Below are 16,184 nucleotides of genomic sequence, written 5' to 3' on the forward strand. Positions count from 1 at the left end.
ACATCGTCGGCGATGCGTGCAACGCACTATGCCTAAGTTAGACTATCGTTGGGCATCGGTTGTGTAGGCCGACAACAGGTTCAGCATTCGTTGGTATAAGTTATCTATAACACAACGAAACGTTCTGTGTCCGTTACCAATGCGTTATACATAAGACCAAGTCGCTATGAATACGTCCGAATCTTTAAAAAAAAGCATCAAAAGTTCAACGTAAGCCAGCGTTTTACACACATTTTAATACGTTGCCATCGCTGGCTAAAACGTCAAGGTGTGACCGGGCCTATAACTCCGCTCGGTTATCCCCTTAGCACGGAACGAGCTGCTTAAGCGGTTCGTGTCTGGAGCCGACCTGCGGCGTGGTACAACTCCTCGGTACGCTACCCGCGCGGGTACTTAGGTATATCGACATTCGGCGATTCACCCTATTTCGCGTGGGTAGAATGCGGACTGGGTTGTGGTGAGGTTAAACCCCACCCGTGACTGGCTCCTGGCGGTAGTTCCAGGAGGGTCACGACTGAATTGTCCGTCCGGTGGGCGACGCGGTTGCTATTAGTGGAAAGCGGCCGATCGCACGCCGGCAGGCACGAAACTCGTAACAATATATATATATATATATATATATATATATATATATATATATATATATATATATATATATATATATATATATATGATATACAAAGTGCCTTCTCACCACTGATTCACTGACTGATTTCTTCTTCTTGCATATGGCAGCTTTGCTGTCGGGTAGCTATCATTTTGTTGGGGCACGACGATGCCGCTGATACTGTGCCCCTATACTTGTACATTGGTACTCAATTTGCCGACCTCGGAAGGATGACTGGCTAAGTCGACCACACCTGGTGTTAATTCAGAAGCCAACGGGGCTCAAACTTAGGACCCTAAGATCCCAAGCCAGGCACCCTAACCACGAAGCCAACACCAGGCTTGCTCACTGATTGACACTGATTCACTGACTGAATTTAAAGATTGGGACCTTCTGGGTGACATAGAAAGCTGAAATTTAGCATGCTGATGGACATCAAGGCTGATACACCGGCAGTGATCACAGAATCGTCGGCAAACATCCATAAATGAAAATATAAATAAATGAAAGTAAATAAATGAAGAAAGAAAATCAATGAAAAAAATTCGGATGAGCGACCCGAGACAATGGGGAAGCACATTAATTTTGTATGCCGATGGACATCAAAGCCGGTACACCAGGAAAAAAAAAAATCACAACCGTCGGACAACATCCGTAAATTAAAAATAAATAAATGACAAATCAAATGCAGGTGAGCAACCCAAGACAATTGGGAAACGGTTCATATGCTTACACAATGTGCAAGCACACCCCACTAGAGTACACGTACACACACACACACACACACACACACACACACACACACACACACACACACACACACACACACACACACACACACACACACATCTGGTTGAGGGATCAAAATGGGGCATAATTGAGATTCGTATTTCATAGTACATGTGAGCATACGCGTAATGTCATCCCTGTAATGAAATAAAAGGTGTCAGGAACGTGTCAAGTCGCCCCGCCCAAGTGTCTGTATCTACGCACATCCTTGCAGCAATGTATGATACCCTTCCATCCTTTACCCAGAGAGTAAAAAACAGTCAATATCGATGAATTTTTTTTTCATGCAATCAACAAACTTTGGTACATCACGGGTGATGAAGGTTGTGCTCAAGTTTCATTGGAATTGCGTGTGTAGTTTCAGAGAAAAGTTGCAAGGGTTTACGGACAGACGGGCGACACGCCATCCCACAAGCTCCCCGGAGCTACGTTCCCGGTGAGCTGAAAACTCGAATGGCACTCAGTAGAGCACATGCCTTCACCACACGAAACAGTTTATGTTTTGTATCCCACTGACAGGCCGGATCTGCATCGGGAACTTAACCAAAATCTTATCAGCTTGTTCTTGTGACCGACCCAACTCATCCCCAAATTTTTGTGATAATCCATCCACAACTTTTTGAAATATTGTTATATGTATTGTTTTTGTAACCGCATCACTCAATAGTGAATAATCACTCAGGAAATTAAAAATTCTCTTATCCGGATCTGGATCTTCACCATAATATCATCAATTTGTCCTCATCACACACTCAAACTATCCACTCGATTTTGGCCGAATTCCTCCGTAACCTTTTGAGATATCCTGCACACAGACAAACAAACAGGGGTGAAAACATAACCTCCGTCCACCTTTGGTGGCAGAGGTAATCAGCAGCTAATAAGACAGAAAGACATAAAAAGGTATTGATTGAACACAGAATTTTCTTTACTTTCACACAGTTGTCTTGTCTCCCAATATGTCAATGTTCTGCCCTCTTTTCTCACCATGATGTCGGTTTGACTTTCCAGGCCAGAGAGTAAAGTAGCGAGAGCAGCACGGCGTGCCGTAGGCCCCTGCGCAGCACGGTACTCCAAGCATGTCAGGTAGTACAGCACACCTGAGCCAAGAGTTTGCACTGCTGGATCAGTATGGTACCGGTGCAGGACAGTTATCACCAACTATGGTGGAATAGAGAAGGGTGTAATGTTGTATTTACAGTACAAGTGGTAATTGTGACATCATCGGTTAAGAGAAACAAGGTATTGCAAGAAGAAGAGGTGATAGACAAGGTTGCCGTTGTCGTTAGTGCTTTTTATACCATGAGGGCTCGATGGGGCTGGTTGCAGGTTCCATGGCAAACGAGGTTGAATAAACACTTGAGAGCAGCAACAGTGACACTTGGCCGCAGGCTTGAGTATGCGTCCAGAGCATTCAAAATATGCACCTCACACTCATCCCCCGTCACCTGGAAATAAGTATGAAAAAGAAAAAAGGAATAGTCGAGGAAGAGGTCAGTTTCCAGCCGACGAGATGGAAGAGTGCAATATGGTTGTGTAAAGGGCAATGTGAACATTACACTACCACATGTGCAGGGAGGTGTGGCAATTCGCATCCATTGGAGTGGAACAAGCCAAGAAAGTGCAGTGGCCTCTTAAGAACACGCAGAGGAAGTAAACTGCTGACAGCTGGCTCTATGCTGGGAAGGAAATGTCATCGTTTCATGGTTATTAATCTCTCATCAACCGAGACTTTGAGAGCATGACAAGCATGCCAAACAACCTTAAACATTAGGTGAGGGAGGCTTTTGTCTTGCAGTACACTGAAATAGGCTTGCTTACTGTTTTTACTGGTGGTTTGTTTGTATGTATACATATTAGACCAGGAAGCAGCTTTGAGCTGGATACACAGACATGCCCCATTCTCGAAGGCCCACAGTGGGGCTGCTAATGCAGTGCCCCCTGTAACTCACCTGCTCTTCAAAAAGGACACCATTGGATGTTTAACGTCCAACAACTAATGCTGGCACACGGGACGCCAAGTTTAACGTCCATCCGAGGGACGACACACTGATGCCTCACCTGCCTGCGAAACACCAGGAGGAGAGTTTATAGCTGGGTGGTATTCTAACCCAGGCTAGACGGCTTAGAGGTGAATGTGCGTACCTCTAGGCTATCATGCCAGCCCCAATGGCAACAACAGGTAGTGGAGAAAAAAAAATTGGAAACACCAATGTAAAGTCACTTAATAGGGTGTTGGGCCACCATATGCGGCCAGTACAGCCTGTATGCGCCATGGCATAGAGTCCACCAGCGTCTGGAATTCTGCAAGAGGGATGTGGCACCATTCTTCCATGAGAAAGTCGATCAACTCACACCTGTATAATGGAGGTGGAAAATGTTGTTTCAGGCGTCGTTCTGGAATATCCCACAAATGCTCGATTGGGTTCAGATCTGGTGACTGAGAAGGCCATGCCATCTGGATACCATCAGCGTCATGCTCATCAAACCATTGGGTGACCACACGTGCTCTGTGGATGGGGGCATTGGGGTCTCCTCTTGCAGCCATGCTCGCCAAAATTATGGGCAACCAGGCTTGTGCAGCATTTTTAGACACGACTCAAAACATGCTGGGATGTTATTTGCTAAATTAACACATGGGCCACACCTGCGTGGAAGCCGTTTCTTGGTGTCCCTCATTTACCAAGGTGTTTCCACTTTTTTGTCCACTACCTGTATCTTACCCTGAAATTGTGCTTTTGGGTAAAGTCTGGACAATCATAATTACATAGCCTTGGTACCTGGGCTCCTCTTTCCTTGGTGCTACAAGCCAATCATCACGTAGCAACTGCCCAGAGAGATCGAGGGATTGGAGATGAGGCAACCGAGACAAGAGCTCAGAGAACAGGCCAGCATTCAGCGGTAGCTGCCTCGTCTTGTCCTTTTCCACAGACAGGTCCAAGTGTCTAACAGGTTCAATAAAGATACACATTAGGAGGCACGCAATGTTGCTCTTGCTCAGGCACACTCAATTAATCCAAATACTTCTGGATGAGAATATGTTGCACTCAAAATTCATTTGTGAACTGAACAAAAAAAAAACAAATGTTTGGGAAAAAGAAACAAAGGAAGTGGAGATATGAGGAAAAAAATGGGGAAAGAAAAAGGAAAGGGTGAGGGTGAAAGTGAAGGACAAGGGTAGATGTAGAAGACAAGGATGGAATGAGAAAAATGAGAAGGAAGGGAGGAAGAAAAGAAAGAAGAAAACCAGAAAAAGATTAAAAATTAAAAAAAATCAAAAGGTGAAAGTATATACAGCGTTTAAAAAAAAGAAAAGAAAAAATGTCCACTGGACCTGTACCTTATCTGGGCCCTGCCCTTACGTTGTAACCCAAATCTGGTAGCATTCTGACTGGTGGATCTGGAGAGGAAACTTTTGAAGGAATTTGCACGATTTTCCCAAAAATGAACTAAGTCGGCCATTTTGACACACTTCCGGTCATGTGATTGGCATGACCTCCACAATTTAACATCCCTACTCTGGCCTAATGTTGTAACCCAAATCTGGTAGCATTCTGACTGGTGGATCTGGAGAGGAAACTTTTGAAGGAATTTGCACGATTTTCCCAAAAATTTACTAAGTCAGCCATTTTGACACACTTCCGGTCATGTGATTGGCATGACCTCCACAATTTAACATCCCTACTCTGGCCTAATGTTGTAACCCAAATTTGGTAGCATTCTGACTGGTAGATCTGGAGAGGAAACTTTTGAAGGAATTTGCACGTTTTTCCCAAAAATTTACTAAGTCAGCCATTTTGACACACTTCCGGTCATGTGATTGGCATGACCTCCACAATTTAACATCCCTACTCTGGCTTAATGTTGTAACCCAAATCTGGTAGCATTCTGACTGGTGGATCTGGAGAGGAAACTTTTGAATGAATTTGCACGATTTTCCCAAAAATTTACTAAGTCAGCCATTTTGACACACTTCCGGTCATGTGATTGGCATGACCTCCACAATTTAACATCCCTACTCTGGCCTAATGTTGAAACCCAAATTTGGGAGCATTCTGAATGGTGGGTCTGGAGAATAAGATTTTTGAAGAAATATACCGAGTCGGCGGCAATTTTGACCGACATAAAGTCACGTGACCAGAAGGAGCTTTGTAATCTCCGTTACCAGTCAGGAGCAGACAGAATGTTGCTTCCTAATTTCCGCTGGATCGGCCTAGCAATTTGGCCGCGGAAGTCGAAATAGGAGACCGATGGAGCATGATGACAATCACTTTTCTAGAATTCCAAATCAAGATAAGCTAAAAATTACAACAAACAAACTCCTGAAATTACCATGAAGAAGAAGCCCGAGATTGGTGTCGTGAAAAAAACACACAAGCAGGTGATTCTGCCGTTACAATATATATGTATGATACGGTGTGGTGCAGACACAGAAATTGTCTGAAATTTGACAAATTCCTTGTTTGATCGGACACCTATTCACAAATATCCATGTCTGCAAAAATGTTAGGCCACCAAATGTCTTGTTAACTCTGTTGATGAGTTCGCTACAACCACACCGTCCACTGTTTCATGAAGGTTCTCAGGAGCTAGAAAAGATGGAGTGTCGTAAAATGAAAGCTAAAACTATATTTTGTCGACAAAATCTAGAGGTACTGGTTAAGTTTTCAGACCACTGCACACGTTTATAAAGACGGTGAGGAATGGGGGAATAAACCGCGAAGTGCAAAGATCCTGACTATCGGGAGCTCGGGGAGGCATAATGGTTGGAGCGTCAGCTCGGAGTCTGGGAGGTAGGTTGTTTGAAAAAAGCTCATTTGGTGAACATTTTCAATAACCCAAGTCAGCATGGAGAAATCATCGGGTCCGACATTGGTTGCATCGTCCAAAGCAGTCAATGTCCGTTTCCATATAGGCTGAACCATTTGACTTTTGACTATATACACTATATGGCATACATACTTGGAAGAGTACCCATCCAAAGTGATGGGACAAGTTTAAGTTAATCCATCAATTTAAATAATATTTCATGGACTTTTAAAAGGGTCAAATATGTCGCACTCTTGGTTTCGCTCAGAGCCAAAGCTCTGAGAAACTTACACTGCCCACCGCAAAAACAAAAACAAACAAAAAAAACAACTTTCTGGAAGAAATGGTGCATTATTTGAAAAAAGTGGAAGGGTGCCAATATTTTTGGCCACGACTGTAGCTGGGAAATGAGGTATTAAAATTAACATGCAACATCCAGCTTCGTGCATTCAGAGGACACAAAATCACCCGCAGTGTCAGTTAGCCTGGAGGCTTTCAAAGCCTTTATGGTGTCGATATTGAAGTGATATATATATATATATACACATCATCCCACACTGAATAACTTTCAGCTCAAATGTTAGTGGGGTGGTGGGGGATCTACTCTTCAATGATGATCGCTGGAGGGCCAGAAACACATTTGTGGAATGGGGGGAGGAGAGGTGGGCTGCCATTGTTCCAAAGGCATGCACATACGTGTGCAGTTGTGCACGCACGCATACAAAACATCCATCCTGCATTCGATGATGACATCAGTATCAATACAATCTTGAACCTGCAGATGTGTGTGATGGAGGAGACCAAGAAATGTACTGGATTAAATATGAGGCATGCAGGACGGATCTTTTGCAGAATGCTTTCTCACAATGTTTGCGAGTCAAAAATAAACAAGACCAAAGTAAATGAGAAATAAAAGAGAAAATAAACACAAAGATGGTGAATCCCAGGCTGAAAACTTGCCCAAATCACTGCCAACCCCCAGATTAGCTCTTCATACCGCAATTGCTCCAGCAAACCAATGATTTGCAGATATGCTTGAGGTATGTCACAGTTTGCGAGAGACAGAGACACAAGCTGAGTCCGCCAACGAAGAAGGAAGGTCGGCTGATGGGGAAGAGGAATTCCGGACAGGTGCAAAACCAAGAGCGAGGGCAGGGAGCCAAGTGTTGTGGCCAATCTCCTTCCGGGGGGCAGTTGGCTAAGCCACAGTTCTCGCAGCCTGTCAAAACCTTCAAAGGTGAAAGCCTGGGACAGTGAGAACATGCCTGCCATTAGCAAGAGAAGAGAATTATGAAAACAATTTAAACAATGACTAAACATGGAAAACAGGTTTGTGTTTCATTTCCTCCAATCATAAGTATGACAGGTATGTCACCAGAACAACTGAGAGCTCCAACGACAGGTAAATTCTGCAATACCCATATTATGTTTCATTAAATACAAGGTCACCTGACCTCTTGTTGCCAAAATATCATTCACATTATTCGCATTGGTCCAGCGGAGGTGCAGGTAGAACTACCGGTAGACCATAATCTGCATTGTTACATTTATGAGGAAGGAGGCAAATGTTAGATTAAGGCTGAAGACAATGCATTGTTGTGGGAACAGCTATAGGGGGTAATGGGAGTAAGATAGACTAGTTATTTCATTAATAAATATCCAGCACAAGTGTTTAGTTTGTGTAGAATGATGGGCTATGTGACAGGGATGTTCAGAAAGCAGATGAAACATAGCTCCCTCCCTCCTGCCGTGTGTCTAACCCCGCCCCAAATCACTCATGTTTCCCTTTGTAAGCTGCCTACGTGTTTTTATTAATAAATAGTTATGCAGCTCTACAAACAGCAACCCTCCCCCTCTCCCCACGAACGATGTGCCTCACGATTGCACATGAATTTAAGAGACAAGCAGGAAAGTAGCAATCCCATCGGGGACTCAAAGCTGCTAGGAGGACTCAAAGCTGCTCGGAGCGCTCAAAGCTGCTTGGAGCCGCAGAAGTTGCGAGAAGCAGAGGGCGGGTCAATGGGAACGCAGGGCCATGCACAGTCATGAGGTTATAAAAATCCAGATGGACGGGGAAAGGTCAGTCAGCAACAGAACCACGGGGAGCTACAAGCGAACACTCACATGCTGGGTGGTGAAAGACAGTTGTGGAAGGAGCGATGGAATACGGTCACACAGAGGGTGGCAGAGTCGAGTCCCAGAGTCGGATTGTGAAAGCGCACGTGCGAGTTGGGATAGAGCTACGAAGCCTGGCCATGATGATGCCTGCCATCTCCCTCTGACCAAGACCACCGCCACCAACCCACACAAGGTTTCTTTCAGTCTCCTGACCTTTAATCCTGACTCGGTGCATGTGAAAGGGCCATGAAATATCGCTTCAAGCCGACAAAGTATCGTGGAAAAGTTTCTGGCACCCTCGGTTCTGATTCTGCAACTGGACCAGACGGCATCAGCTCAAGTGTCCGAAAAACCTGCTCTTGCACATCCTCTTTTCATCCTATTATTTGCTCGAGGTACATCTATTTGGAAGTCAGCCAACATCACCACATTACATAGGCAAGGTGCAAAAATAAATCCCCAAAACTAGACCTATTAGCATACTTCCAATCATCATCAAGGTCATGGAATCCATCATCGCAGTCTTTTCTCCAATGGCCTTATCTCACATTACCAATTGGGATTTAAACCACTTCACTCTATTCAAGCCACTTCTAAGTTTCCAGTTTTAACTTTCTGAGAATTTGTGGCAGTATCCATCTTGTCCACCCCATTTCCTCCCCTAACCTTGTTTCCTCCCCACTTCCCTTATTTGTTCAAGTCTTCTATTTCATCCTTCAGCTCTGCTCTTGGTATTTCCCTCCCCCCCCACACCCCCACACTTTCTACAAGGACTAAGGCTCATAATGGAGCTGCCACACACACATACATGGACATACTGATGAGACAAACACTTAACGCAGCCACTGAGCTGGGGAGAATTGCCGTCACTTCCCAGGATACTCTGGGTACCAGCGACGTCATAGAAATGGCGTCTATCTCACCGCACTGAGCGGGGAATTTCCTGAGGAATAATTTCCTCCTCTCCATAGATGCCAACCTATACTGTTCCTTTTGTTCTGTTATGCCCTGATCCATTCGATGTTCTAGCTCCTCCACGAGGCACAACACTGTATGCAACAAAATGGAAGAATTGCTGGAACAAAAAAAACCTAAACAAGGAAATGAAGCCAACACACAATGGCAAAAGTTAAATTGACATGCAAAACAATTATTTTCGAAATTACTGTAGCCGTCACTTCACAAAATTACCGAAACTGTTACGGATCCAGGGTTTGAGTTTCTCCATGAGGGAAAGCGCTCGAGTCCCTCCCGAACACTCGGTCCTGAGGCCACCGGGCACGGATAACTCCGCACGCCTGGAAGTTGCAAAACAACCATGAGCGCCGATTGGAACTGCCAATCCGGCAGGACTACACCACTTCGCGCGATACCTTACGTGTGGATGGCCGCACCAAGGAAAGGGTGGGGGGGGGGGTCTCGTGCCCTCAATGCATACTCTAACTCACCGGATCAGGTGCAGCTGAGCAGAGCTGCGAGTATGCACCAGCTAATCAGAGCAAATTATGTGGGGCAGAACGTCCCGGCTATACTGTGTGCGGACTACACTGAGCCAATGGAGGAAAAGACACGACAAACTGGGTACATTATATAATACAAACAATTTATAATAATAAATGAAGCAAAAAGACATGTAAATATTTACAAAGAACAATAAAGGACACAGTGCATAACTATATTGATATAAAGTACTTCCACAATCTTAAGTTGTATTAAGATAGGCACCATCAGAAAATACCTCGAGGAACGTTAGAGAGCAAAGAAAGATGAGAACAGACGAAGTGTTTGCAACCTCTATTGTACCTAGCATGACTGACAGACAAATGCTTCCCAGTTGCTTTGGAGGAGGAGGAGGAGGAGGAGGAGGAGGAGGAGGAGGAGGAGGAGGAAAACTGACGGTCTTGGTGTGTGGTCAGAGGAGGTGCAAAATGAGGGGTGAAATGAGGTGCAGTGAAATACAGATGAGGTGCATGTCTGTGGGGTCGCTCTGAAAAGAACATTTGTTGGGACTTGCCCTCACCGATTGCTCTTTCGCTTCCACAGCAGACACGACGAAAAAAGAAGACGAAGAAGAAGACGAAGGAGAAAAAGAAGACGAAGAAGAAAGAAGACGAAGAAGAAAGAAGACGACGAAGAAGAAGACACAGAAGGTGTGAGAAAATAGCCTAATAATGAAGTGCAAGGAAGTTCGTAAGTGTAGCTGCTCATGGTCTGATAACTGTGATCGGTCTGGTGCGAGGTTCACTCGCCCACCCAGTGCTCTGCTCCACTTGCTCTGTTCCCCAAGCTCCATCCGCCTGTTCAGCTCCGCCTTCCGCCCCAGCCAAAAGCATCTTATCTTTCCCCTCGCCCCTTGCAGGGTATTTTTAGTTGGTTTAGTGAGGGAGGAGCCTAAAGGCGGATCAGGACAAGCGGTAGGCGTTTCCAAGCATCCCCATTGGTGCACAGACGCTTCCCCTGGTTTTGGCTGTGCTCATGCGTGTACTTGGTCCCGGAAATGGTCCAATTCACTTCTGCGCCTCGCCACACAAAGGAGCTCTGACTTTAACATGGGGGTGAGAGTATCTGGTGGCCATGAGCATAGACATTGGTCAAGTCAGGCTTGGTGAATGTCTGGCCACCCATGAGAGTGGTGAACAGATCCTCTGCTTTGGGCAAATGGTAGCCATCCCGCTTTGAACAGCGGTTGATCGTCGTTTTGTCGTCCCCCCAAATGCACACTGTTCCATTTGCATGGCTGCTTTCCGGCCATGAACATCCGTGAGATGTATCAGCAGTTTATGACAATGCATGCATACACAGGTGCACCGGGGCGTGGTTAAGCAGTCATGTGACCCACCCATGTTCCGATGCTGTGCTGTGTTGTGCCCATGTCCGAATTAAACCTGTTGTTCCCACTTCAGGGCATTCGTCCCTTTCCAGTGAGTACATGACAGTGGTGACGAAGATGGGATGTCTTCGTGCATCGGCAGAATGCAAGAATACGCAGTGGGGGATGATTGGGAAGATGATACCGATCGTCTGAAGCAGTACTTTGTGGCAAACAAAATGGACACCGATGAGGATGCTGAAAGGCGGAGAGCTGTATTACTGACCGTATGTGGCACCCTGACGTACAGCCTCATCAAAGATCTTCTTGCCCCAGCCAAACCTTCTAATAAGTCGTATAAAGAGCTCGTCAATCTCATGAAAAGACATTGTCACCCTAAACTGGATAAGATCATTTTGAGATACAAATTTTATACCCACCATCGTCAAGATGGTCAGCCAGTATCCGAGTTCGTGGCCGATTTACGCCGACTCACCAAACTTTGTGAGTTTACAGATAAACTCGAAGAGATGTTCTATGATTTCTTTAGAATAGGCATCAATGACAACTCAATTCTACGGAAACTCCTTGCTGAATCCGACCCAAATTTGGCTAAAGTGGTGGAAATAGCCACTGTGTGCATGCAAACTGCCGAGAGCCAGCATGTGATCTCTAACAAGTCAAAAGTTTTCCAACAGGACCCATCGGCGAACAAGGTAACCTTTGGCTACAAGTAAAAGTGTTTTAGCAAGCCACCAAATTCACCTCCACCTCCTGACATTTCTGAATCGACCCGGAAGGTTGGGGCAACGTGTTGGCGTTGTGGAGGTAATCATCAAGTTTTCCAATGTCGGTACAGGAATTATACCTGTGACAACAGTGGTAAGCGGGGACACTTGAAGTGTCGTTGTTTACGATCCAAGTCGAAGAACTTGTCTCCTGCTTATCACATTGGGGTGAACCCTGCTGCAGCGGGCGATAGGTCACAGAGCACAGCCTGCAGCCGAGAGTCAAGTGAGGAAATTTATGAAGTTTTCTCTGTTGGAACAAAGAGCTCAGATGCTCCAATTATAGTTGATGGAACAATCGATAAGATCCCGGTGAGGATGGAAGTTGATACCGGTGCTTCCAGATAAATTATGAGTGAGAGCAAGTTCACCTCCATCTACCCTCCAATAAATATTCCTGCACTCCAGCCTGTATCGAATGACTTGAGAACACACCAAGGAGGTGGTTCCTGTAGTTGGCCCAGCTAATGTAACTGTAGGATATGGAAACAGCACTCATGTCCTACCACTACTGATCATGCGTGGAGAAGGACAAACCCTCTTAGGCCGAGATTGGTTACGAATAATCAGACTTAATTGGAGTGACGTAAACAGAGTCTCCAACTCTGATGCTGGATACGATACCGTGCTCAACAACTACCCTAGCCTGTTCATCGATGGTGTTGGCACCTTTGCAGGGCCCAAAGTGAGGATTCATGTTTCTGAAGCTGCTCAGCCATTGTTCCATAAGGTGAGACCTGTGCCCCAAATGATATGATCAATGATCGAATGTGAGCTTGACTGCCTGCAGTGTGAGGGCATCATCTCACCAGTCGAGTACTCTGACTGGGCGGCACCTTGTGTTCCAATACTCAAAGCAGATGGAACAGTGTACGTTTGTGGGGACTACAAAACGACAATCAACTGCTATTCAAAGCGGGATGGCTACCCTTTGCCCAAAGCAGAAGATCTGTTCACCACTCTCATGGGTGGCCAGACATTCACGAAGCTTGACTTGGCCAATGCCTATGCTCAAATGGAACTGGATGATGACTCCAAGCCCTATACATGCATCAACACTCATCGAGGACTCTACATGTACAACAGATGCTCATTTGGCATACGCTCTGCTGCACCAATCTTCCAATGCAAGATTGAGACATTACTGAAAACTGTACCAAAGACAGTTCTATTTCTGGACGACATATGAGTGACTGGCAAGTCACAACATGTGTGAGGGCTGAAATAGAGATTTCAGCTTTTCTTTCACTTAAAACTTACTTTTAAATTTATTTTTTGATTAAAAGTTGTTTATTGCTCACATCGAGTTAAAATTTGTTTTATCACTGCTCGGATGCTTCTTAATAATTCAAAATATAACCATGAATTGGATCTGGAGACATGAGCCAAGAAAAATACAGCGCAGTGAATATTTCCTCATATCCATGGCAGACTGTGCTGTCGAAAGCACTCTCTGGTGCTTGAAGATAAAGAGAAGATGCTGTGTTTGCAATGCTGATGTCTTGTAAAAGTTCCACAATAAGGACCCTGTTGATTGCTTAAACCAGAGAAAGGACTCCCATAACTGGTGCTTCTCCGGACCCACATCCTTATCGGCTTAACCATGAGATGAGCTTTGTGCAAGAACGAGTTGAGCCACTAACCATAAGATGTGTTGCACTCAGGAATTTGTTGGTTGAGTCACTTACCGCAAGATGCGTCTCGCTTAAGAGTGAAATTTCTCTGAAAATGAATATAAAACCAGGGGTGAATGAAGACAGACAGAGCAGTTTTGTTATACTCGTGATAGCATTCTGTTCGGCTTGTGCACAGGTTGATTGGCTGTTTGATTGATTGATTGGTTTATGATTAAAGAGGAATCATAGGCCTATTCTTGACTTCTTGTATTGTGTGACGGTATATTATCCTTGCCGTGATAAGCCATTATATTTGTTGATGATTCTATTTCTCCGAATTATAGCATAGTAATCCAGGGATCAGGTGCGAGCCCCAACACAAGAACACCTCAAGAACCGAAACGAAGTCCTCAATCGGCTGTCACAAGCTGGGTTACGCCTAATGTGTGAGAAGTGAACCTTTATGGCATGTGAAGTTGAATACCTGGGTCATCAAATCTCCTGTCAAGGCATTTTGCCCGCTCTGAGCAAAGTTGAAGCAATTGTGAATGCACCAATGCCACAAAGCATTTTAGAACTTCGTGCATTCCTGGGTATGTTGACCTCCTTTGGTAAGTTCCTGCCTCAACTGAGCACAACCACCGAACCTCTGCATCTTCTCATCAGGAAAGGCATTTGCCTGGAAATGGGAAGCTGCCCAAGTGGAAGAAAATTGATTACATTCATGCATTCTTCCCTCATACGAGGTCCGTCTGAAAAGTAACGGGACTGACTTCACAGAAATTTTATTTCAAAAAATATATTGAAATCACAGCTTGTGCCTTTCAAAATAGTTTCCCTCCAGTCTCACACACTTGTCCATCCTCTTCTGCCATGCTTCGATGCACCCCCGGAAGGCTTCTTCTGGAATCCTCGGGAGCTCCGTTGTCTTTTGATGGCCTCCACATCAGGAAATCGGGTCCCCTTGATCACCCCCTTGAGCTTGGGGAATAGGAAAAAATCACAAGGGGCCAAGTCTGGCGAATACGGGGGTTGCTCCAGAGTTGGCACGTTCCTATCAGCCAGAAACTGTCGGATGCTCAGGGCACTGTGAGCAGGGGCATTGTCATGGTGGAACACCCAGGCGCTGTTCTCCCACAGATCCCTCCTCTTGTCCTGGACTGATCTCATGAGGTGCTGGAGGATCTCCTTGCACATGTATTGATTTACTGTTTAACCCTGTGGTAGAAACTCGAAGTGGACGATGCCCTTGATGTCACAAAACGTGAAGAGCATCACCTTGACCTTCGACATCCTTGATTTCTTTGGTCTTGATGATGCCAGACTTTTCCACTGACGACTCTGCTGTTTGGTCTCGGGATTGTGTTCAAATATCCACGATTCATCACCAGGAATGACTCTCCCAAGCAGGTCTGGATCGTCCTCGAGGCGCTCGATAATGTCTTGACAGACAGTGACTCTTTGCTGTTTCTGGTCCTCGGACAACAGCTTGGGGACAATCTTTTCACACACCTTGCGCATTTCGAGATTTTTAGTGATGATGCTCCAGACAGTGTCCTTGCTGATGGAAAGTTCCTCAGCAATCATCCGCACCATGAGTCGACGATCTGTGCGCACCATCTGTTTCACAAGCTCGATGTTGTCCACCGATCTGCTTGTTGAAGGTCTTCCAGACCGTGGATTGTCTTCAACCTCCTCCCGTCCCTCTTTAAACCTCTTGTGTCATTCAAATGCATGTGTACGTGACATCGTTTCTTCCCTATAGACTTTCTGCAGCATTGCGAAGGATTCGGAAGGTGTTTTGCCAAGCTTGGCAAGAAACTTCAGATTGGTTTGGCAAGAAACTTCAGATTGGCTTTCTGCTCACAACTCATAGCGCGACGACTCAGACTAGACAAGGTGTAAAGCAGGACCTGTAAAAAAATCACACGATGAGCGCAGTCAACCATCACCAATCATATATAATGCTGGAATGTTGTGAAAGACTGTGACGCAACCCGTTCATTCAAGTTGTGTAAGTGGAGCACACAGCAGGCTCAGTCCCGTTACTTTTTAGACGGACCTCATATTCACTTGTTTAAATGTTGCTGGTACTTTATAAATTTAATTTATTTCCTCTAGTCAAATTGGCTGTCAGTAAAGTTTCCCTTTTCCCGAGTCTTTTGACTTACATAGTGATAAATGAATATCTTACTCTGAAAAAGGTCTTGCTCACTGCCTAGAACAGGCTGACCTGGTTGATGACACTGCAAACTTTCGCCATGAGTGTTATTCTTTCCCTCCCACCCAAAGTGGCCACGTATTGCAGTGCCGAGTTATTTTGCCTCGTGCCGATCAGCTCATCCTGTAGTTGAATTGCCAAATGTCTCACCCTCTCATTTTTTGGATGTCAAATAAGTATAAGTGGGATTGCTTCGGGATTCTAGTTAGTGAAGTTCATTTGAATGTTTCAGTGAATCATTGAATGTTCTTACTCTGTTTGTATGAAATTAAAGATTCTCTTTTGTATGCTGATCCATCATGTGGAAAATCGAGTTCTTTTCCACCACACCCTCTACGAGCAAAGTTGAAGCAATTGTGAATGCACCAATTCCACAAAACATTTCAGAACTTCGTGCATTCCTGGGTATGTTGACCTACTTTGGTAA

At 45.1% G+C, this 16,184-nt stretch overlaps 1 protein-coding gene across 4 annotated transcripts in view; it reads right to left on the reverse strand.

Annotated features, from left to right (window-relative positions):
* The window catches only part of ZER1 (zyg-11 related cell cycle regulator), a 77,769-nt gene that overhangs the window by 44,546 nt on the left and 17,039 nt on the right, over nucleotides 1–16,184 (reverse strand). For all 4 annotated transcript variants that reach the window (XM_085895810.1, XM_085895802.1, XM_085895820.1 and 1 more), the window contains 5 exons: nucleotides 7,203–7,450; nucleotides 4,177–4,341; nucleotides 2,961–3,075; nucleotides 2,698–2,844; nucleotides 2,384–2,557 (listed from right to left, as the gene is read on the reverse strand). In XM_085895810.1, coding sequence (XP_085751936.1) covers nucleotides 2,384–2,557; nucleotides 2,698–2,844; nucleotides 2,961–3,075; nucleotides 4,177–4,341; nucleotides 7,203–7,450 — 849 coding nt within the window. The remainder of the gene's footprint in view (nucleotides 1–2,383; nucleotides 2,558–2,697; nucleotides 2,845–2,960; nucleotides 3,076–4,176; nucleotides 4,342–7,202; nucleotides 7,451–16,184) is intronic.

This window comes from Eptatretus burgeri, chromosome 1, assembly GCF_056783735.1.
Source record: "Eptatretus burgeri isolate ZD-2024b chromosome 1, Ebu_testis_v1, whole genome shotgun sequence".
Taxonomy (NCBI): Eukaryota; Metazoa; Chordata; class Myxini; order Myxiniformes; family Myxinidae; genus Eptatretus; species Eptatretus burgeri.